Here is a 24,474-nt window from a genome sequence, read left to right as displayed (position 1 = left end):
TCATAAAGGGAGGTGAGGGTTCCAAGGCGACAGCTGATCCCAGGCAGATCTGGTGCCCATACCATCCGATGAATTTCACCAGGCCAGAACACCAGAAAGCAACGGCAACAGAAACACCTCGATGCTCCTGAGAAAGTTTCAGTGTGCCACTGCGAAACCCACTTTCTACCCTGAGCAGCCCCGGCAGGAGAGGCACTTTTGTGGAGAAGGCTTCCCTACCCCAGGCTTGAACATGGATGCCGGAGGGGGAGAGAGGGTAAGACGTGACGAGGGAAAACAGACCTCCTTTGTCCGTTTGAGGATCCATCTGCTGCGAGTTTCTGTTTGATTCATGAGTCTTCACTTTTACCTTAGGTCAGAGAACTAGGCTTAATATTCAGAATTTCTTTATCAAAAAAAACTAAAAATATTCTCCTTCCTAGAGATAAACCACTATATGTGAAAAGCCACTTCTAGGTAAATAAAAGAGCAAATATATTGTAAAATAAAATGCTGTGTATTTTATATAACAGAACATTAACAAAAATTCGCCAAAGTAGAAAGAATTCCCACTTAGAACTCATTATTTCTTAATTAGGGAGTTTGACAGGGATAGGTTCAAGTGAAGGTCCAGTAATGCACAGTATTAATTCTTGGTACAGTTTGGAATTAAGTTACGCTTCAAGCAGGGTGGCAGTGGAGGAAACTTCCTACCCAGTTGTTAAGACAAAAATCTTATCTACTTAAATAGTTCACTATTGTGAAAAATCACAGCAATGCTTTTTTTGGCAGAGAGGGGAAAAGAAAAGAACACTGAGATCATTTTTCCTTTCAGGACACCTCTAAGACACAAAGCTACTCAAGTGAATGAAAGCACCAGGTTAGTTTGGGAAGGAAAATACAATTGTACAAAACAAACAAACAAACAAACAAACAAGTAGTGTGTTCCTGGCATACAGTGAGGGAAAAGTGCCCAAAGGAGAAGATCAGAGAGTGAAACATTCTCAGAAAAGCAGGGGGAGAGATGAAAATTAGATGAAAGAAGTTTCTTGATCATTTCAGAAAAGATTAACTGTTCAGGAAAAGACATGGCATTCTCTAACTGAAAAACCCAAGAATCTGGACATTGAACATGCCAACAGGAACATATTGTGGCACAGGAAACCTGAGAGGGTAGAGGGGGTGAGGGGGAAGCTGACACACATGTTAAGGACATGTATGTGCATAAAACTGGGCCCGGAGAAGAGACATGAGGTTTGGAGAGGAGAGTTTGGGATGGATACTGCCTAAGCTCCTTCATCCATAGTCTGCTGTATTAACTCAGGACGGGATCCCTGGGATCCTGGAAACACGTCAGACTCATTCCTGCTCCTCTCCTCTCCTGCTTCCCTCTAACAGTCTGTTTCTCATCATCCGGCAAGGCCTGGTTCAAGTCCTAGCTTTCCAATAAGCTTTCCCTGACAAGTCGTCTCTGCACGGATTTCACTTTCTGGGAATCCCAGCTTGCTAATGGAAGCCACAGAATTTGCCTCTTTGCTAGTCTTGCTTCTGTCCTTTGTTCCTTAGATTTCTGTGTGGTACTTCTCCTGCCTGCCTCACATGGAGACGGATAAGCCATGGCTGATTCATGCCTTTGAAGGGTTTCATCCAGGCTCATGTGAGAACCGGTGCTTGAGAATTTTAGTTCAGTGTGGTAAGTGACAAAAGGGCCTGGTAATAATACACCTGTCCTAAAAATCAGGTGAATGGACTGGAGGAAGACTTTTAATCACTTTTTTTTTTTTTTTTTTGGTGATGATGGTGGTAATTATGGGCACTTTGGAAGGGCAACTTGAAAGCCAATAGACATCACAAGAGAAAAACATGTTTCAACTTCCTTATTTGTTCAGCAGTGGAAAAAAAAAGAGGGAAAGGAGAAACAAATTAATAACAGCTTATTTCTCAGATTTTATCTAAAGAACACACACTTTAGTGTTCTTTTTTTTGTTGTTGTTAAACTAGATGGTGTATAAAGGCTTATCTTTAAACACTAGATTACAGACACTACTTTAGATTTAAATTAAAGAAAATTAAATTCAGGCTTGAATAAACACCCTTCTGGAAGGATTTAAAATATTTCTATTTCTAAATCTCCAAAAAGAAAATCTATGAGTGTTTTAAATCAAGTAAGATTTTTAAAATTTATTTATTTGAGAGAGAGCATGAGTTGGGGGGAGGGGTAGAGGAAGAAGCAGACTCCCCGCTGAGCAGAGAGGCGGATGTGGGGGCTCAATTCCAGGATCCTGGGATCATGATCTGAGCCAAACCAACCGCTTAACGGACTGAGCCACCCAGGTGCCCTCTGTTTTGTTTTGCTTTTTAAATGATCAAACAAGATTTTAAACTGATTAAACTTCATGGATTTTGAACAGCTCATAAAATCTCACCAGTTTTAGATGCTCCGTACCACTGGATCCCAGAGATGATACAAGGATGTCACATCCCTATAAATACCACACAGGTGTCCTAATAGAACACTGATCTTACCACACAAACATGGGCCTCCTAAGAGGCTACTATTAGCTCAGATATTGGCATCCTGTGGGTATATAATGAAATTAAGAGTCTTGCTTGCATATGAGAAATTTCATATTCAGAATGCAATAATATTCTATGTTTTTACAGTCCATTTATATTTTGGTATTTCCACCCCATTTTTTCTCTGGTTATTTCCACCATCAGACAGTGAGGTGGCTGAGGCAGGGATCCTTCTCCTTCGCCAAGAAGCAGGGTGAAGCTACTTTCTCTCATGCAAAAGGATTCTCAGTTAGGGAAGAACCACTGTCTCCACTTTCAGGTCACTGTACCATGCCATACCCCACGGTTCAGATTTTCTGATTCAGTGACATTGAAAGTGAATTGTATATTCTGAAATGTGGCCTTAATTTCTGGCTACACTAACATCGCAGATGGTAGAGACAAAGGCACCTGAAAAATTTAATGAATACCTTTGCCATCAAATCATCTCATTTCTAAAAGACTTCTTCCTTATAACTCTCCTGTAGGCTAGCAAGTAATTTGAAAAGCACATTATATAAAGATGCCCACAGACCATGGATCACAAGGATTTTGCTTTCCTCTTGTCACTGTCAGGGGTTCCTACAGAGAAGGGTGGTGGTCTCGTTAACCGTAACAAACATGAAACAGTCTTGCTAGAAGGCCCGGTGCAGGCTACATCATTCTATGTACTAAGCAACTATAGTTTAAAAATAAGCCAACCTCTCAGAACCTTGATTAATAAACCCCTACAAAGTTAGCATATTAAGAACATAAGTGATATTGACACACTCCATAATTTAAAGTATCAAAGTTTCGGATGTGATTTAACCTGGAGAATACTGCCCAACTAGAACTTCAAAACGCTTAGGAAAAGAAAAGGCTAACATGTAGGTCAAAGGTCTACTTCACAGAGAACAAGGACTCACATTAAAAACCAGAATCCCAGCCAACCTAAGAATGCTGGGACCTGCTGGGGCCTGTCTGTACTCCCCATGTCTGAGAGTGTTTCCTAGCACTTCCTCAGCAAGCAGGATGCTATTCGCCCCTCGTGTATTTTCACAGAAGTCCATTTGCTTTCCTTCCCTGGCCTCTTTGCCATGGGCTATGTCCATCATCGGGCGCGATCTATGTGGCAGAAGTTAGCGCAACTCCCCAGGGACAAGCCTCTGAAAGCCAGATGGGTTATTTAACACCAAAGTTTTCCCCCTTTCTTACAAGAAGGATTTTCAGCGACCAAGCTTTCCTTTTTATCCCGGTAACAGTTTTTATATTCCAAAGAGCGTTTTTAACTTAGGCAATAAGAACTGGAAAGCCTTTGCATTTACCTTTCTTGATCTAGTTCTATATACTTTAACAATCCCTATAAAAAACAAATTGGGTACTGATCACTGATGACTTATGGCGACAGCTGGATTTCAACAAAATTTGGTTTTTCAATACCCCTTAGTTGAAATAACACAAGATGCCAAAAGAGCTAAAATGGAACATTACTTTAAAAAATCAACGTAAGCATAAAGTCCTAGAATGCAAAAAGGCCATGAACTACAATATCAATGTGAGTGGACTGGCAAAGAAATTAAGGAGAAATTCTGAACACCAGCACACGCTGCAGGAGTGATTCTGCAATTCTAACTGTAACATGTCCTTTCATGTCAGAAAGTATAAATCTCAACTGCTTTTATCATAACAGATTCTAAAAAAGGTTCCTTAAAACCATGCAGTTTGGAGTTTGCTATTTTTTTCTTTTAGAAAAATACCACTTCTATGGGCAATGAAAAACTTTCAAAGTACATTTTACTAAGCAGTTTTGAGCTTCTAAATGACTCATACATGGAAACACTTCAGCTATATGTTTAAAAAGCCCTGGACGGGCAGAACAAAGGAAATAAGGATGGTTTCCCTCATTAGGTTATTGTTAGATCATTTCCACTGGATAATGAGCCCCAGATAAGGCAGTGTGGAAAGCTGCACAATCGTGAGCCCTGCCACATACCTTTGAACAAACCCCTGCCCTCCTTTTGTTCTTCCTCACGGGTTTAAACCCCGATCTCTTTAACAGAATGAACAGCACCATATACAAAGAGGCAGTCAGAATTTGTGTTATTTTCTTCTCTAAGGGAGAGCAATAAAGCCTAAGGAAAATAAACAAAGCGAAGTTTCCAGGGTCCTCCGGTTTTCAGGCATGTGTATCTGGGTAGCCCCTCCTATCTATCACGGCCAATCCTGACACCCTCCTGGTGCAGAATGACAGGAATGCCCCACACCACAACTACTATTCTGGGGCAATAAAACACTCAGAAAAAGCACCGGATACCCCCACTCTCATTCTGCGATGCCCCCAACCAGCTCCTCCAACGAGCATGAACACAAGGGAAGATTGCTTTGAACAAACCACGATCACACACTAACCAAGATTTTTATTATGCTAAATTCCAAAATCACTTCTCCAAATGGAGAGAGCGAGGGTCCTCAATCTTAATCTCTAGCCTTCTTTATGGAATTGACCTCTCCACCTTTAACAGACATTTGCATATTTTATAACTGATACCAGAGATGAAAATATGAGTAAAGACGATGACTGCCTGTAACCATCAAGAATCAACAGGACCAAGTTATCATGGAACACTGGGTTTTCCTCAAAGCTGAGGTTCAGTTCATTGAACCAGTCTGATTTTAGTTTTTTTTGTGTGTGAAAATGTTTACACTTCCTCACCTTAAATAAACTGCCAAACAAACTGTCATTTTCTGTAAGTGACTCACCCTCCATATTATGAATGCGGTTTCTTCTTTTCTGTGCTAGATAGAACTCTGAGCCTATACTGTATGGAATGCAGGGGTAAGGGAAGGGCGATGCAAGCAACAACTCTGGAACGTGTGTTTAAAAAAAAATAACAGTTTGATTTCAGGTCAATTGCCTTTTGTACATAAAAGCGTGAATAAAACGAGTTTATGACAAACTGAGCAGATATTCTGGGAAATTGGTCAGTAAGCCAAATGTCGAAGCAGTTTCTCCTGGGAGGATTTTTACATGGACAAATCCTTACTCATAGATACTCCTCCTTCCCCCAACACACACAGGCACACACAACACCCTCGCTTCACCATCTCAGTGCCCTCAGACTGGCCAGCAGCATTGGAGAGACTCCCTACACCACCTGGCTCATTGACCCAAAGTCTCCAGGCACCCTACGTCCATTCATACTCATCCATTCAGCTAATTTGCACAGACTTTTTCAATGGTGTGTGATGGAAAACCTCCTCACACAATTCCAAAGTGTCTTCCAGAAATACTGAGGCTGATCCTGGGAGCAAGAAGGTATCAAATTAAAAGCAAGGCTTTTGCTTCCTCAGGGTGAACCCTACCATTGTCTACAAACAGTAACGTTTTGCTTTTCTCAGCTAAACTTAAGTTTCTAATCCTCCACTGGAGGTAAAGGAGAGACAGAGAAAAGATGAATAGAATTCTCTAGCAATCCTGCAGCAAAAGCAAAGGCTACCGAATTTCCCAATCCATGAGGTTATTAACATCATGGGTCAAAAAAAAAACCAAAAAACAAAACAAAACAAAAAAACCCATCATGGGTCATTAGCATCAGTGCATATAAAACAAAAATTCAATCCTTGTTTGGTTTACAATCTGGTATGTGCATGATCCATGGAAGCCTACCATAACAGAAGTGCTAAATGCTGAAGCTAGAAGGATCCAGAAAGATCACCTAAACCAAACATGGAAGCAAGAATGACGTAGTTCATAAGGCTTGGCAGTGGCACGTACCCACATATTACCAAATAAATCTGTCCAGTAAGTACCGTGAAAGTGTTAAAGTACAAATAGTACTCAGAAATGAATTATCTAGGGAGGTTTGGGTGGCTCAATCGGTTAAGTGTCTGCCTTCTGCTCAGGTCACAATCCCAGGGTCCTGGGATCGAGTCCCACATCAGGCTCCTTGCTTAGCAGGGACTCTGCTTCTCCCTCTTCCTGCTGCTCACCCTTCTCCCTCTCTGCCTCTGATAAGTGATTAAAATCTTTAAAAAAAAATTGATTATCTGAAAATTTTTTTTCTAGAGATGTTATTTTCGAACATTTATATACTTAGTTGTGTAATGCAATGTCTCGGTTACTTAAAGAGAAAATCTGTGCTTCAGAATGTATACACTGTAAGCAAATACATTTTGTTTTTTTCTTTTTTTCTGTAGTTTTCTCTAAGAGGCTCCTCTACTGGCACTATAATTTCGATGTGTTACAACACAGGAGGGCCTGAGAGTTCTTTTTTTTTTTTTTCTTTTTAAAGATTTATTTATATGACAGAGAGAGAGAGATCACAAGTAGGCAGAGAGAGGGGGAAGCAGGCTCACTGCTGAGCAGAGAGCCAGATGTGGGGCTCGATCCCAGGACCCTGAGATCATGACCTGAGCCGAAGGTAGAGGCTTAACCCACTGAGCCACCCAAGTGCCCCCTAAACCATTCTCATTGTGAGGCATTCTTTGGCATTTTCAAATTTTTATCCTTTAAAGTCATTGTTCAGGGTTTTCAGAAGGATTGAGACAACAAGTGTAAAATAATTAGAATAGTTGTTGGCATTAATCATTGTTGAATAATGTTATATATATTATATATAATATCAATATATTTATATATATACACATATATATAATGAATAAATATTAAGTGTTATTTTGATGTATGGGAACTAGAATTTTCCATCTGGGTAGCATAGTTTGTCATGGTCTTATCTTCTTCCTTAAGCTTGATTTTTTTTAAGATTTTATTTACTTATTTGACAGAGAGAGCACAAGCAGGGGGAGCAGCAGGTAGAGGCAGCGGGAGAAGCAGGCTCCCCATTGAGCAGGGAGCCTGATGTGGGGCTTGATCCCAGGACCCTGGGATCATGACCTGAGCCGAAGGTAGACACTTAACTGACTGAGCCACCCAGGTGCCCCCTTAACCTTGATTTCTGAATAAAAAATTTGCTGTTTATGGCTGATGCCTCTTCCTTTGCTAATTTTCTTGCTCAAAGTAGAGAGATGATAGAGGGATTATTGAGACATAAACAGTTGGTTCATGCCTCCTTCTCTCCACCTCTGCAGAACTGAGCTCCTATCTTTGCCAGCAGCCATTCTGTGTGTCCCACTGCTTTCACTTTCCAATGTCTGTCCCCACTCTTGCCAACACAGCATCTTCTCTCTTCTGGGTTTCTTCTTCGTGTTCCTTTTTCTTCCAGTCTCTCCCCTTAGTTTTTGTCTCATGTACAAACAGCCTGACTTTTACGGATAGTGACTTTTCTTTTTGCCAGTACATTAGTTAGATCTGAATTTTTTTTTTTTCCTATGCTTACCTGGTTACTGGGTTCTTGGAATTCTTTTTGTTGGAGATAGATATATATATACACACATATAGATATAGATATATATACACACATATATATGTGTGTGTGTGTATATATATCTCCAACTTTTTATTGGATTATAGAGACATAAACATGTCTCAATAATAAACATATATACACACATGTGTGTATATATATATATATATCTCCAACAAAAAGAATTTATATATGTATATATATGTAAATTATATAAATTATATATATGTATGTGCATATATACACATATACATATCTTTAGTATACTATGTCTATATTAAATTTATATATTCTGTTTGTTTCCTCCTGGGGAACAGGAACATTTAGGTAGTGCTTCCTAATTTGGAACTACTTGAAAAAGCTGGACAATTGCAGTAATAATAGTAACCACATCACCACCACAATGAGAGCGGTAACAATGAAAACAATCATTGCAGGCCTTACTGTGTTGGTCAGAGTGATTTACCTGGATGATCTCAATTATATCTCACACTACCACTATGGGAAAAGACAGTAATTCCACTTGAAAGTAAGGAAATGCAGGTGTGAAGTCAGGGGCTGTGCTGAAGGCCCACTGACAGCAACAGCAGGGTTGTTCAACAGGCAGTCTGACTCTGGAACCTACGCTGTTAACCAGAGAACAAGATTTCACTGAGCCGTTAGTCTAGATCTACCATGTCTGCCAGAATCAAAGAAGGGATCACCGCACATTCTCTTTATATCAGCACAACACAGTGAACACACATACCACATTTCAGTCTGAGTCATCTAGATTACTAGAATATTTCTTCTAGTGTTGTGAAATTCTAGTAGCTAAATCTCTAGTAGAATAACTAATTATTGTACCTTATATTTTAAAGGTGAGAAGATCTTGGGGAGAAAAAGCTAGGTAAAATACTCCCAAATCACTAAAATACATATGGCTTCTTCCAGGATTCTAAGAATTTTTAATAGCTCTAAAATGAGATTGACATAAACAAAAATCACTGTTATTCATTAAGGATAAAAGAATTCAGAGAATTTTGAAAATAAGACATTATAGAAATTTTTATATTAAAGCAAGATATATTGAGAAGATACTCAAAGGCCAATGGACTCCCACAACTGGCTATAGAAAATCATTTAATAATAGTGAGGCATTTTTCATAATGCACTTAATATTTGTGAAATACATATTAATCAGACGTTATTTATCCAAATCTGGCCATAAGGAGTTTATAGCATATTATGTATCATTATCCATCATCACACTAGCATGTTTCAAGTTAATAGCATATAATTATCTCGCTTGATCTGTGGAAGTCGTATTATATCTAATAACCTAAAATTGAGTCAAGTGCCATTATAGAAATACCCATATAAAATAATATCTTAAGCACGGAAAATGGGTTCTGAAATTCCACTGGAAAGACCATCTAACCAACGGCTGCACAAAAACACAAAAACGTTTTAATGCAATATCCAATATGCCCAGATGCAATGAAATCTATGAGCAGAGAAGCAATGCTGTATTTCATGCTGCGTGTGTCCTTACTTCATTAACATAAATAGCTTTTCCTTCTCCAAATTGTCTTTTCTCCTCCGTTTTCATACTTCTCTCTATTCTAACACTATGCTTATACTCTGATAGCCGGTTAGTCCCCTTAGGAATTGTTTCTGCTGTGCAAGCTTTCAATCTGAGAGGAGAGAATGAATAAAAATAAATTTCAAGTGCATTGTTTCTCAAAGTCTCTGAGATATAAGACCAGTTTTTTCCCCAGTCCTTCCAGGACTGACAAGTCAGCAAAATACAATATTAATGTACTGCAAAAGAAGAAGATGAAAAAAGAGAGTATAAGTCCCATTTCTTGAAATTATTATTTGATTTAACCAACATGAGTTTTACTATTGGCATACTATATAAGTTTCTAAACACTTAACTTGAAATTTCTGTACTTGGCTCTCTCTAGAAAGGTAGCCAAGAGACTGAAGATGGGCTTGGGCCCAGAAATCACACACACTGAGGTAGCTCTCACTCTGACATGCTTCACCTGTTTCCTTCTCACCTTCAAGACCCAAAGACCTTCTCCTCGAGGAGACCTGGATGCTCAGTAGAGAACAGAACCTACCAGGGTGCCCTATGTACTTCTCTCATAGCGCTCAGGAGACTCTGCCCATCATAAATGAAAGCTCTACCAGCAAACGGACCTTGTTTGTCTTACGATTTGTTTCATTACAAGGCTTAGGACTATTATATGCATTAAGTAAGTCTTTTCAGGGGCACCTGGGTGGCTCAGTGGGTTAGGCCTCTGCCTTCAGCTCGGGTGGTGGTCTCAGGGTCCTGGGATCGAGTCCTACATCGGGCTCTCTCCTCGGGGGAGACTGCTTCCTCCTCTCTCTCTCTCTGCCTGTCTCTCTGCCTACTTGTGATCTCTCTCTGCCAAATAAATTCATAAGATAATTTTTTTAAAAAATAGTCTTTCCATCACTCTTCCTTTTATTCCTTTACTCAACTGAATATCAGTGGAGTTGTACATGCAGAAACCTGATCCTTTCCTAGGCAGCTTTAAAGTTCTGGAATCAGAGATCCAGTAACAGCCCTCTAATAACACATACTATCTGTTGTAAGATGGTTTTTATTTTATAGCCACCAAATATATCAAACTTTATAATTCAGGTTTTCTTTAAGAGAAAGTATAAGAGAGGGATGGGGGAGGGGCAGAGAGCAAGAGAGAAAATCTTAAGCAGGCTCCACACCTAGCACACATGCAATGCAGGGCTTGATCTCACCATTCTGAGATCATGACCCAAGCCGAAATCAAGAGCTGGGCACCTAACCAACTGAGCCATCCTGGTGCCTATATAATTCAGGTATTTTTATACCAAAGGCAAAGCCAAATATGAAAAGATTAATGGAACTGATCCCATAAAATTTTAGTTTACTGAACAGAAAAAAAAAAACACCACACTTAAAAATGATAAGCTGGAGATCTATCTATAAAATATTACAAAAGTTTAAGAATCTTAATAAATGAAATAAGACAAAGATGAATACTGCCATGAAAAGAAAAAATGATTTATCTTCTCAATTAAAAAATGTATATGAAAACAATAAAATCTTGCACCTGCTAAAATGGCACTTTTTAAAAAGATTTTATTCAATGTGTTCATGCTAATATGCAGCCCTTCCTTGTGTAAATATATAACAAATCTTTAAGAGTCTAAAACAGTTTACTTAGCAATTCACAGTTAAATTCATTCAAAGGAAGTAATTAAGAATGTAAACACTCATGGTATTGCTCTAGATGTCTAATAAAAGGGAGAGTAGTGACATAAGCTATACCTATCAAACTGCACAGTCATTAAAATGATGCTGTAGAATAGAATTTATTGATGTGGAAAGATGTTTACAATGTATTCACAATCTACGGTTACTGAAAATAACAGGTTGCAATACTCTATTATACAATACGGTCCCATACTGCCTATCTGGAAGAACATATATCAAAGTAATAATAAATATATGAGATCTTTAATTATTTTTTATTCTGTTTTCTAATTTACCTGCAATAACTATTTTAATGCAATGAAAATTAAGATTAAAGATATTAAAAAGATCAAAATACAAAAAGAACACCTTCAGTCAAAAAGCAGGGATAAGGGAATTAATTCAATTAGTGGCACTAGTAAGCAGTAGATTGTGATTGAAAGGATTTGAGGTAAATTAGGAGACTATTTAAATTAGGAGACCCACTTTCAGGTATTTTTCAGGCACATTTGCATGATAATGATCTGCTAATCACACTTATGCCTATGTATTCCTAAAAACAGTACTGACAATGTTCAACTTTCAACTCTTCTTCTATCTGACTTGCATGTACATTATGTCTGTCCACAGTTCAAAAATTAGAGCCCAAGAACTGGTTCTTAGAAGTAGTACCTCCAAGATGCATGGAGTGGTTGTCGATTTGATCTCTCCATCATTGGTAGGTCGTTTAGTTCACGTCTATCACACAGTCTACTTGTACAGCTACGATAATTACACTGAAGACAACAGCATTATCAACAGCATTATCAATACCAACAGTTTGAGCACTTCTCACTCTCCAGCCTCTTACGTCATTGACTTTGGGTTTGTCATTCCTTTTTGAATGGACAGAGGCCAAAGCAGAAAACTTCAACTTCAGGGAGCATTTCAGAGCTTTTTGAAAAGAACTTCAGAGATGATTGGGTCTAACCCCTTAATCTCATAAATATGGAAACAGAGGCCCAGAGAATAAGTAAGTGAAGAGCCAAACCAGAACTAGGTTATCTTGTCTCTCAGGCCAGTCTGCCTTCAGCCCCCATCTACGACTTCCACCCAACAACTGGGTTCTAGTCTAGAAAGTCACTGTTGGACTCCAGGGTTGTTAAAAAGAGTCAGCGTGTATACAGACCTTGCATCTGGTAGCTGTAGGGTGCCTGTCCAGGTTGAGGGGTACCGAAGCTTGTGCCGTAGCTGAGAAATCCTGTCTGTCCGGGCGACTGAGACTGTGACAATCCACCTTCAGTCTTGATGCCTGCCCACAATGCACCTAAATCAGTTAGTGACAGCTTATCTATCTGTTCGTCTCCAAAGCTGGTCAATACACAAAAACACTCCCCCAGTTGTTGAGTCACAAATGCTTCCCAATGTCATCTCAGTTATCAAGGGTGTACAGGCATAGACTAGAATACCCGAAACCAGAACTTCCATTGGAAAAAACCAAAAACAAAAACAGAGGAGTATTACAGATTTGACTGATTATTCACATTGTCCTTTCCTGTTTTTCTGGTTTATATTTTCTATAAATTTTAACTTCTATGCTATCGTGTCTATATGTAGTTTTGTTTTATAAGAGATTAAAAGAGCATCTCTTGTAGTCAGGTGATGGTCTTAATTAAACTTTAACTAGATTATTCCAAAAGTCACCACGGTGATTAGTGTCAAAATTCTCTTTTCTGAAAAGAGATTAGTCTTTTGCCTTGCAGCGTTTTTCTCCCCTGTCTTTTCCTTACTCTTTCTGCCCAAAGTTAATGTTAGCACACAACTCATTTTGAAGTCAGAATGGGCACAGAAGTAAGCAAGCCAGGGGGAAAGCCTTCTCCCAAATACCCAGATCCTACCGGAAAGCAAGCACAAAGAAAGGAGAGTATTAGAAAACCGAATCATGAAGAGTTGCACAGTGTTTTATAAACAAGTGAAGCTGACTAGGAGATTCCTTTTTCTCCTTGTAGTTTCAAGAATTTATTCCAATTTTATTGTTTTAAGTGTAGCCTAAAGTTCACTTTTCTTTCTCATCATGATAATATAAAAATAATGTGTTTTTGGCCCTCAACTACTTCCCAAAGCACCAGGCTGACATCCGAATTTCAGGGTTGGCAGTAAGGCTGTGTAGGGCGCGGCCCTGGATTATAATTAAAGACAGTCATGAAAGTTCACAACTGTCCTTAATTTCCACAGAAGGAGGGGAGAAAAATTTCTGCCAAGCGAATTCACATGTTTGAATAATTTTACTTTGCACTTAAGATAAACGGTATCTTTGGGATCTAGAATACACAGTAGTCTCACTGTTTATTTCCATTTTAGGGGAATTTCATCAGTAGAATGAAATTAGGTAACTTTCCTAAGGCGCTGGAAGAATCTGACTCTTGGCTGAGAGAGTCTGTTACAATTCCTAGAGTATCTCTAAATAACCTCATAACGACCTTAACATTTAAGTCTTAACATAACCTTAACATTTTTTTTAAAAAATGTGTTTGGGTTTTTTTTTTTGTTTTTTTTTTTTTTTTTTTTTTTTTTTCATGTGCAAGCAATCCCAAACCAATGAATAACCCATACTTAGAAATGGTCCCTGGAAAAACACCTGCCTAAGGCAGGTGGTTTGATGGCTCTAGAAACTCCCTTCCTTTCCTTGTCACCAACAGGGATTTCCCCTTCTCTCTTTCCATTTCAGACTCTTAATAATCTGCTTTTAGTCTTCCCTGGTACCATCTTTGGGTTTTGCCTAGAGGTTTAATCTTTGTGATAAAAACAGATAAGGAAGAGCAAGAAGAGGCAGAAAAAAAACCCTTATCTGCACCCTTTCCAAAGGCTTCCACTACAAGCCTGCGAACTCCTCTGTTAAGCTCCATATAGATCAGAGAAGAGTAGAGTTCTGCTTTCCCACTGATCTATTGTTCACACCATGAGAAGATTTGCTTATCTTTTCTTACAGGGTCTAAGTAAAAAGTAGGGGGCACAAATCCTTGGAGAGAGTCTTCTTAGACCATCTGGACCTTGACTACCAGCTGTTAAAAACCCCAATGTATGTGTTCCTCTTTCACAAGCAAGTGGAGGGGAGAAGGTGATCATATTTTTCAAAGCACTGGCCCAGAATGCCTGGCCAGAAGCCCTGGGGGCATCTCTCTGTACTCAAGGCCCAGAAAGAGAAGAAAGTGATTGGGGAAAATACTAAGGACTCAGACAGATTTGTAAGCACAGACAGCCCTGAGGCCAAAGCCCTTGACCAAAATGCCATGCTCTTAACCATCTCCTGACCTATCACATTAAAATGCCCATCCTCCGGCGCCTGGGTGGCTCAGTGGGTTAAGCCGCTGCCTTCGGCTCAGGTCATGATCTCAGGGTCCTGGGATCGAGTCCCGCATCGGGCTCTCTGCCCATCAGGGAGCCTGCTTCCTCCTCTCTCTCTCTGCCTACTTGTAATCTCTATCAAATAAATAAATAAAATCTTTAAAAAAAAAAAAAAAAAAAAAAAAAAAAAAAAAACCCAATGTATGTGTTCCTCTTTCACAAGCAAGTGGAGGGGAGAAGGTGATCATATTTTTCAAAGCACTGGCCCAGAATGCCTGGCCAGAAGCCCTGGGGGCATCTCTCTGTACTCAAGGCCCAGAAAGAGAAGAAAGTGATTGGGGAAAATACTAAGGACTCAGACAGATTTGTAAGCACAGACAGCCCTGAGGCCAAAGCCCTTGACCAAAATGCCATGCTCTTAACCATCTCCTGACCTATCACATTAAAATGCCCATCCTCCGGCGCCTGGGTGGTTCAGTGGGTTAAGCCGCTGCCTTCGGCTCAGGTCGTGATCTCGGGGTCCTGGGATCAAGTCCCGCATCGGGCTCTCTGCTCAGCAGGGAGCCTGCTTCCTCCTCTCTCTCTCTGCCTGCCTCTCTGCCTACTTGTGATCTCTCTCTGTCAAATAAATAAATAAAATCTTAAAAAAAAAAAAAATGCCCATCCTCTACTTGTTGTGATGGGAATCTCAGAACCTCTGCTTATCTTCCTCTCCTGGAACACTTACTGCAGACAACAAGGACATCTACTAATGGTTCAGAATGGGAACAGTCCCAGACCACAGGCAAGAAAGAGGCAAAGAGGCCTACCATGACTCCATGGGGAGAAGAAAGAACAAGAGAGGAGCTGTGTGCGTGACAGCCCAGGCCGTGACAGGAATGAATGGCAGCTTCCTGGGGCCGCACTGGTAATGCTACAGTAGTGTAGTACTGTTTGGGCCGGAAGATATATTTACACTTCAAATAATCAGCTTATCAATCCATTTTGAGAATATAAATTGGGGACCGCCTCAACTCACATTATAGAATTGAAGGTATGCAATTCAAATCAGAGATCCTTTTTCCTCTTTTAAGGCAAGAATTGTCTAAAAGTAAACTACAGATAAATTTGATCTGTATCTGATACTATTTTCAAAAATCTTGAGTAAAAGTTATGGAAATAAAAGAATTCTAGCAAGTCCGTTTTTTGGTTGTTTCTAAAAACTACCTTAAAAATACCTACCTAGAGAACTTTCTGTTCTGGATAGTTTTGAAGTGAAACTATCGAGAGTGAAGTCATATAGAATTTATATTTTAATTTACATATATTTTCTAAGAGATTTATATATAGTTGATTGGTTGGGATGGAGCTAGAGAATAAAAAGGAATAAAGTAATTTGTCTTTCAATTATTAATGAAATGTTTAAATGCTTATTTCTTTCCATATACTGCTATAAACACAGAATTACTTATTCTACCCGTCTTTCCCCCCAAACTCTCATGTACTTTTTCTTGATCACTCGATTTTATTTTTCCTTAAGGGAATGTTAATAATTCATATTTTTTCTATTCAAAGTGTAATTTGCTTAAATTATCATGGTAATTCAATTGAAGAAAAGGTATCATGAAATCCTAGGATTTCTTAAAATTAAACTTTAGGGTTTTACTGGATTTATTTTTCACTTACAGGTATTGATCCTTAACAACTGAGTCAAATTACACCAAGATAAAGATAATCTCCAGGTGAGAAGGGACAAATAGAGATGTGAGCTTTCCATGTCTCCTGCTTTGCCTCTTTCAAGTGCAGCCCAAGCTGTGATATATAGATCATTTTTCCTAATGGCTGATCCTGCTGAAATCTGAAAGCACTGCCAACCTTCAGTTCAGAGCAAGGGCTTGTTGAATTCTGTTTGTACTTCCCTAATCATAGGTAGGCATCTGAGAAATAGGAAATGAATCTTTACCCCCAAAGACTCCATTCACTGAAGTTTTATCGCAAATATGCACCAAAATACTTTGGATTCCAGAACCAAGTGCTCAAGTGGCAAATTAAAAGTCGAGCTATAAATGGAAAAAAATGAGAGCAAGAGGGCTTATGACCCGGGCAATCTAGTTGCCACCACTGACCTCAAGATAAGTAGCAACCACTTCTTACAAGGCTCATTCAAAACAAGTGTATGAAGAATTCAGACACATAAGGTGGTAACACTTTCTAAAGTGGCCTCCGATGACAGTGTTTGGGTACCACTCCTGTGAAACGTGCACACACACACACAGGCCTGCCTACTCCATCCCAGCTACTGAGGTAACAGGATTACTTACCGTATGAGGAAATTCCATATGGCTGTCCCGGCTGTGGGTAGGTGGCATACGCTGTCGCTTGTTGCATTCCTGTGGTGAACTGTGTTTGCCCATATGCAGCCATAGTTTGTGAGGAAGGGGTAGGGAGAATATGTGGGTATGGTCTGCTATTTGTCAGAAATGACAGAAAATAGAAAGCCCATGCATTAGATGGAAACATGCAAGGTAACTGATAACAACCATATTACAAATTGCAGTTAAAGACTATCTCCTTAAGTATAACTTTCGAATATAATATACAAAGTACTGAGATGCTTCAGTATCTCTTCTAGGTGATGCTCCAAATAAATCTGTGTCAACACACTGAAGTCTCTAGGAAATGAGCTTTAGTTTAAATTAAGACGTAACATGTGGGCACAAAACATTACTTGAAATAAGGTAAAGGTTACTCAAAAAAGTCATTTATTAAGAGAAAATACATCTTACTTGGAAGGATAAATCTGTGGTGGGGAGAACTGGTGAGTTGGTCTTGGGCTGAAGCTACTGCTCCCAATTGCTGAAAAAAAAGAAATGCACGATAATCACAGCTAAATACAAAATACGTCTAAAGCATCAGTCTATTTTTGAACTACAGGTAGAGACCATATGAAATTGAAGATATTCGGCCTGGAAAAAAAAAAAATCGCACTTTCATATGCTCAGCCTAAGAGAAAGTTAAAATATATTGAACGACCTATGAGAACTGATTAAGGGGTTCGAATGTTAAACTAGCTCTTAGAAAGCAGTCCCTGTCATCTGAAATACCGGTCAGTGGCAGTTCAGGAGAACAAGGTGTCCTGGCTACTGTTCAGAAGGACCTGCTCAAAGGGGTGGGAGGAGGGCGAGTTTGCAGGGCTGGGCGGGACTCTCCTAACCTATTGTGTGTGCTTGGAACACACACACCTGAGAATGGATTACAGAGCACCACCCCGCCCATCTCTCCCCACCAACAACCCCCCCCCCTCTCCACCCCCCCACGCCCCCCCCCCACCCCGTCTAATCTGCTCTCAGGTGAATACAAATAGGGCCAAGCCTCATTTGCCTGTACTGCTTTAGCAACATTTTTTAGTAAAAATGCATTCCTATAACGCTCTTAAATTTCTCAGGTTGCAAACTAAGCCTGTTTTTTCTTGCACTGAGGCGGTGTTCCTGCACCTTTCAGTTAAATGTGCTCAACTTCAGTTAATTCCATTAAAAAGTTTTTTTCTTTTTTAATTTAAAGATGTTATTCAAGCATTTAGGTAGAAGTTCATCTCTTTATAATCACATGGACTTTGTTCAGTAGGTCTCAGAAAATGCACTAAACTCTACCAAACATTCTTTTACATCCATTCTGAACTAGAGCAAAAATCCATTTTTGTGAACATAAGGCATTAAAATGGTAGTTCTGTTTTATTTATTGTAAATAGGAGCTATCTCTTTCATGTGCATATATATTACACACATTTACACTTTATATATTTATATATACACACAGTACATATATTTATATATATACATATGTGTTTCTATGTATTATGTATAATATACATAAAATATATATTAAAAAGATACCATATCTATATATATATCCCCCCCACCTCAGACTCTTCCTATCCTCTACCTATCCTCTACCTCTAGCTGAGAAGCATATTCTTTGGGTACAATTATAAGATATAATATGTTTATCTTTTTTTCCACTAATAATCCTGGTATTCACAGGCTCTATTATTCAGTAACTACACTGTGTATTAAAATCCTTCCGTAAGGTTCCATGCACTCAAAGTTGTATACGTTTTTCATGACGTCACATCAGTACCTTCCTATTTCTCAGATTTAATTCTCCATTTGTTTGGGAGAAGAGTGATAGAGTTGGACCAGAATTATAACCAATGAATAATTCTCTCCGTGTAAAGCAGGGAGGCCTAACCCAGGACAGCAAAGTAGCTCAAGATGAGCACAACTCTTACACGTAGGCTGCCAGACGTCCCCCATGTGGCTCTCAGTTTGGCAGAGCCAGGGTCTGCATTAAAGCGAAGACAGGCCAGCTCTGGTGGTACCCCTCCCCCACCCATCTGCAGGCCCACATTGAGTCACTGCTCTGTATCAGGCACCAGGCAAGATGCTGCAGATGCAAACATGCAAAGACAAGTTCTCTCTGTCCCATGTGAGGAGGTTGACACACAAACAGCCGTGAGGGGATTAGTTAAATATTGCAATTTATAGAAGGGAGGGATTAGTGAGAGAATACTTGGACAACAAGGGCTACCACTTGTCCAGGTCATCCATGATGACAACCTTTCCTGCTCCGCTTTGCTAAGCCTGGAAAGAGGCCAAGGGCAGAGGAGATTTACCCCACAGAGTAGCTGGGGAGGACTAATACTTTCCCTGGACAATCACAGTTAAAAATAAGTTAAAAAATAAATAAATAAATAAAACCAGGACAAAAGCCCAGTGCAACGCGATGACGGAAGTCACAGAAATCCCTTTCATGCTTTTCCAGTTCTATCCCTGTTTTGTTTTGTTTTGTTTCAAATTGTAGGTTGGGACCCATGAAAACATCATAAACTCAACTTCACAGGTTATACTCAGTATTTTTTTTTTTTTTTAAACAAACAGAATAACAGAACGGTGCATATCGGAGTTGTTACAGAGGATAAGGGGAGCTCCATGATGCCTTAAGAGCAAATGCATAGTTTAGGTGTGGGCACATTAAAGAAACACATCTGGGAGGCTGCTGAGTGTGGTAACTAAGCACAGGTTCTGGAGTCAGAATTTAATTTCAGCTAACACTGAGGTTCCAACTTCTTGGTTATCTTGGTCAAGTTGCCTGACCCCACTAAGCCTTGTTGTGTTCCCCTGTATGATGTCAAGAACACCACCTACGCCTCCCAGGATCATTTGAGGGCTAAATGGGATCATTGACAAAGTGAACAGTGTAATGGGGAATGTTAATTAGCTCAGATCTCCAGAGTCCTATGATTATTGCCCCCAAATTTGCCCTCCCTTCTGCATTTTTAATTCTACTCAATGGACAGCATCACCATCTGTCCAGCAAAATACTTAAAAGCAGGATTTTTTTGTTCCCATTGTACATCTGGGGCATAAAAATGAAGTAACACACCCAAGCAAACAAATGGGAAAGCTGGTATTTGAACCTATGTCTGCCCGACTCTGTCCCTCAAACATACTAGTTCCTGACCTGCTACACAGAAACTAACATCCTCAAAATCATCTCCTTTCCCCTCTTCTATGTCATGAGTGTCGAGTCACCCATCCCAACTCCAGATATTGCCTGATGAGCTGTCCTGAATACTCCACACCCACACCCCAGTCCTGGCTCAGGTTCTCATTAGTCTCAGTCCGGTTCCATGTAGGCCACTCATCACCCTCCACACACTCCTGCTATAGCCACCAAAGTAATCTTCCTTCAACAGAAACTTCAAGTCCATTCTCCAACTCGCCGTGTCTCAACTGTGCTCATAATATCTCTAGGAAGAATTCCAAATTCCTTGGCAGAGTACACAAGGAGATGGAGGCATCCACCCTCCCCTGGGTTTAGTAACCTGTAGCCTCCTTGGGCTTGAGGATGGCCGGTCGGCGCCATGTATTTTCGTATTTGGCTTGGGGCTCTTCCTACCACATCCTCTGCCTTGTAAGACCTTCTTTCCCCAGCTTGACAAACAGTCCCTCCTCTGCTGGGACTGAAACATCATTTTCTCTTTAGGATAATGTCTTCCTTCTTTTACTTTCTTGGAGTGTTGTAAACATTGGGAATGTAGCACTTAACCACACTGCATTATAGTTAGCATGTGTAATGTAGAGATATTAGTTTCCTCTGCTAATCGTGAGCTTCTGGGGCCCAGGACCTTTTGTTAACCTTTATTTCCATGCACCTGACAGGGCCTGGTATGTGGTAAGTATCAATAAATGATATTTGTTTGATTACAGTATGAGACTTAGGTCATTAGCAAAGCAGATTTTTTTTAAAACCCTGATGATATGAAGGATGGTTAAATTATTTTAAGTCATATATAAACATATATAATAAACCTGATTTAGCTCTTTGGCAATATAATTAAGAATGAATAGTATTCCTTATAAAATACATGTGAGTAAGAACCTGTAATGCTGCCCAAGTATCTTGCTACTAATTACCTAACCACATGCCCCTAAATGATTATTTAATGCCATAAAATAAGCTGTATCTTTTGGGATTTCCCTAAACCCAAACTCCTACAATTTTGTGTGGCCTAAAGTCAAGAATCTTCCATCTCATACCTCAAGTACTTCTCCTCCTAATTGCCTAAAACACCTTTAACGTTTTAAGTAATAAGTTAGGAATTTAGATTGATTTTCATTTCATGAGAACAGAATAAACCCAGATCATTTGTCATTCTTCAAGGTAAATAAGATGGTTATTTTGGCATAGTAAATTCCAAATTACACTTTGGGAACATATGGGCAACTAATACCTCTCTCTCTGTTTTAGCACATTTGTTTCCTATTATTCCATTCTTTCTCTTACTTCTAACATAGAAGCTAAAGAAGTTCCCCAAATCTTGTTGTAGGGAGGGGAGGACCCAAGCTTGAGGAACTACTGAGAAAGTCAATAGAAATCCCCAAATTAGCAGGTCTTCAGTTTACTACTCGCATCTTGTGAATATCAACATCACTCAGCTGGATAAGCAGGTCCAAAGATTAAATGTTTTGACTCTTGGGGCGCCTGGGTGACTCAGAGGGTTAAGCCTCTGCCTTCGGCTCAGGTCATGATCCTAGGGTCCTGGGATCGAGCCCCGCATTGGCTCTTTGCTCAGCAGGGAGCCTGCTTCCCCCGCTCTCACTGCCTGCTACTCTGCCTACTTGTGATCTCGGTCGAATAAATAAAATCTTAAAAAAATTTTTTTTTTGACTCTTCTCTTTCCATTTTATGATAACTTCAGCCAGCTCTCCCTTCAGAATGTCCTATACCTCACTGTTCTCCTTTACCTCTCTGTTCCAATTGCCACAGTGGCGGCCACTAGAGGATGGCAGTCAGGACACCCCCCCCCCCCAACCTGGCTCTCCTTCCCACTCTTCGCCACTTCTTTCTCCTAGTGGAATCCTAACACATTTAGTCCTGCCTCAGTGGCTCTTCTAAGAAGGACCTGAGCTAACACAGTCTTCTCTCTCCTGAGCCAGGGAAACATTGGTCTGTTTCTATTTACCCTCCTCTCTACTCTTCTCCCATGAAGCATTTTCCACACAAGTGATGATCTCTCCAAAGAAATACAGATCATGTCACAACGGCCTCCAACTCCAAGCCCCATTATCCTTCTGTTACATTCAAATGAACCCAAACTTATAAATAAACACTTGCATTCATAAACCCAAACTTATTCGCTCACTTCACTAAGATCCCTGCTCATATGATTTCCCCTCAGAGAGGTTGTCTTCCCTCTACAGGAAACCCCCAACCACTCTTCACTGTATTATTTGAGCTGCTTTGGGTTTTTGGTTTTTTGTGGGGTTTTTGTAACCTAGTTACTTATACTACCACTTTATTATCTGTCTTTATTATCTGTCTTTATTATCTGTCTTTATTATCGGTCTTTCCCACAGAATGAAATCTCCATGAAGGCAGGAACCTCATCTTCTTCACCCCTGCTCTATTCCCACTGCCTAGAAGGCTACCTCACTTATAGTAAGTGCCCTATGCAGAACTGTTGAATGGGTCAGACCCCAGAGTTACATCTTTTTAGGAACAATTAAAAGACAGAAACCCTGGGGCACATGGGTGGCTCATTGGGTTGAGCCTCTGCCTTGGGCTCGGGTCATGATCCCAGGGTCTTGGGATACAGCCCCGCATCGGGCTGTCTGCTCAGTGGGGGGACTGCTTCCCTTCCTCTCTTTATGCCTGCCTTTCTGCCTGCTTGTGATCACTGTCAAATAAATAAATAAAAATCTAAAAAAAAAAAAAAAAGACAGAAGCCCTATTCATCAGACATGATATTTTTTTTTCTCCTCTAGAAGCATTCCTGTTCCTATTTCTAATTTTCTTTTCTTTTTTTTTTTTTTTTTAAAGATTTTGTCTATTTGTTTGACAGAGAGAGAGAGAGAGAGATGACAAGTAGGTAGACAAGCAGACAGGGAGAGAGGGGTCAGCAAGCTCCCTGCTGAGCAGAGAGCCCGATGTGGGACTCCATCCCAGGACCCTGAGATTATGACCTGAGCCGAAGGCAGAGGCTTTAACCCACTGAGCCACCCAGGCGCCCCCCTATTTCAATTTTCAAATACCCCCAAGACATCAACATTGTATGATCAATATTATCAACTGGCACTTCCTGTAATAAGTTAATAATAAACTTAAGCTTTGTGGAAATGGAAGAAACAGAGGGCAAAGACAGTTTGCAATTGCGAAACACATTATTTTCAATCCCAATTATTCTTAACATTTAGATCATTAAAATATTACTTTTCATTGGTAAACAATAAATGGGCAGAACATTACATTTTAAAAACATAATAAACAACTTTGCAATTTTCAGTTCAGCAACAGGCCTTTGAAAATCAGCTGCTTCCCTCTAGTCTCCCCAAACCAGGATATCTGGTGATTTCCCTGGAAAAGAGGCAGTCTCATTGCCTCCTTAATGCCTTAAGAGCCTCACATTCCACAGAGGAGGAGACAGCTACTACCAGTGTCCGAACAGCTCAGTTTCCTCTTTATTCTTGCTGCCTATTTCCTCGAGACACCCAGAATGGTTGGGATGTGAATTTTTAAGCCATCATGGAGAAGCAGCAGTAGTGACTACAGAAGTGAAGACCATTTTGGAATCAAATGCTTGGGGATTGGTTTCTCGTTCCCTTATAAACCCTAAAGCCTGGCCATAGTTTTTGCATCTTTTTTTTTTTTTTTTTTTTTTAAAGATTTTATTTATTTATTTATTTGACAGAGAGAGAGATCACAAGTAGGCGGAGAGTCAGGCAGAGAGAGAGAGAGAGAGAAGCAGGCTCCCGCTGAGCAAAGAGCCCGATGCGGGGCTCGATCCCAGGACCCTGAGATCATGACCTGAGCCGAAGGCAGCGGCTTAATCCACTGAGCCACCCAGGCGCCCCTAGTTTTTGCATCTTAACTCAAGGAAAGACAGAAAGAAAGAAGGAAAAAAAGAATTAAGAGAAAAGCTTTATTTTTCCTATACCTGGACCTGATTCCCCACTCAGCTCACTCTGTCCCTCTCCACTGCACAACCCGGAGAGTCAATCTACCAAAAACAGGATCCCCTATAGCTCCAGTCTCTTCACCAAACGATCCTTTCACCTTCAGCTAAGCCTTTTTCCAAGGACCTGCTTCTCCTGCATATCTTTTTCAAGTAGAGCCTCCTCACGCTCTCAGAGACCTGAAAAACATAACCCCATTGCTGCTTCTTCCAAATTGGTATTTTTTTTTTCTCTCCCATAAAACCTTTCCTTCTCTAAGATCTATGACAATTCTTTAACATTTCATTAATGACCCACCTCCTACACACTGCCTTGCATTTATCAAAACCTTTATATTTAACTCTGTTCCCTAACAAGTCCCAATGTTATCTTGGGTTATGGGTCCAACCCTTCTCTCATTCTGTCTAGACCTCAACTCTGGCCTTCTACTCCAACCATCAAGCTCAAGACCACATTGTGGACCTTTCTTCCCCACCCAACATTCCACAGTTTTGTACCATAACAGCATCAACCAATTCATTTGTTTACT

At 40.0% G+C, this 24,474-nt stretch overlaps 1 protein-coding gene across 9 annotated transcripts in view; it reads right to left on the bottom strand.

Annotated features, from left to right (window-relative positions):
* Window positions 1–24,474, bottom strand: part of EYA1 (EYA transcriptional coactivator and phosphatase 1) — a 359,925-nt gene that overhangs the window by 115,985 nt on the left and 219,466 nt on the right. For 5 of the 9 annotated variants that reach the window (XM_059166236.1, XM_059166241.1, XM_059166243.1 and 2 more), the window contains 3 exons: window positions 17,217–17,286; window positions 16,752–16,897; window positions 12,296–12,433 (listed from right to left, as the gene is read on the bottom strand). In XM_059166236.1, coding sequence (XP_059022219.1) covers window positions 12,296–12,433; window positions 16,752–16,897; window positions 17,217–17,286 — 354 coding nt within the window. Of the gene's footprint in view, window positions 1–12,295; window positions 12,434–16,751; window positions 16,898–17,216; window positions 17,292–24,474 lie in introns of those variants that run through there. The other 4 variants (XM_059166239.1, XM_059166237.1, XM_059166240.1 and 1 more) reach the window with 4 other exon arrangements.

The sequence above is a fragment of the Mustela lutreola genome, chromosome 3 (assembly GCF_030435805.1).
Source record: "Mustela lutreola isolate mMusLut2 chromosome 3, mMusLut2.pri, whole genome shotgun sequence".
NCBI classification, from domain to species: Eukaryota; Metazoa; Chordata; class Mammalia; order Carnivora; family Mustelidae; genus Mustela; species Mustela lutreola.
This window is presented reverse-complemented; position numbering and strand designations above follow the sequence as displayed.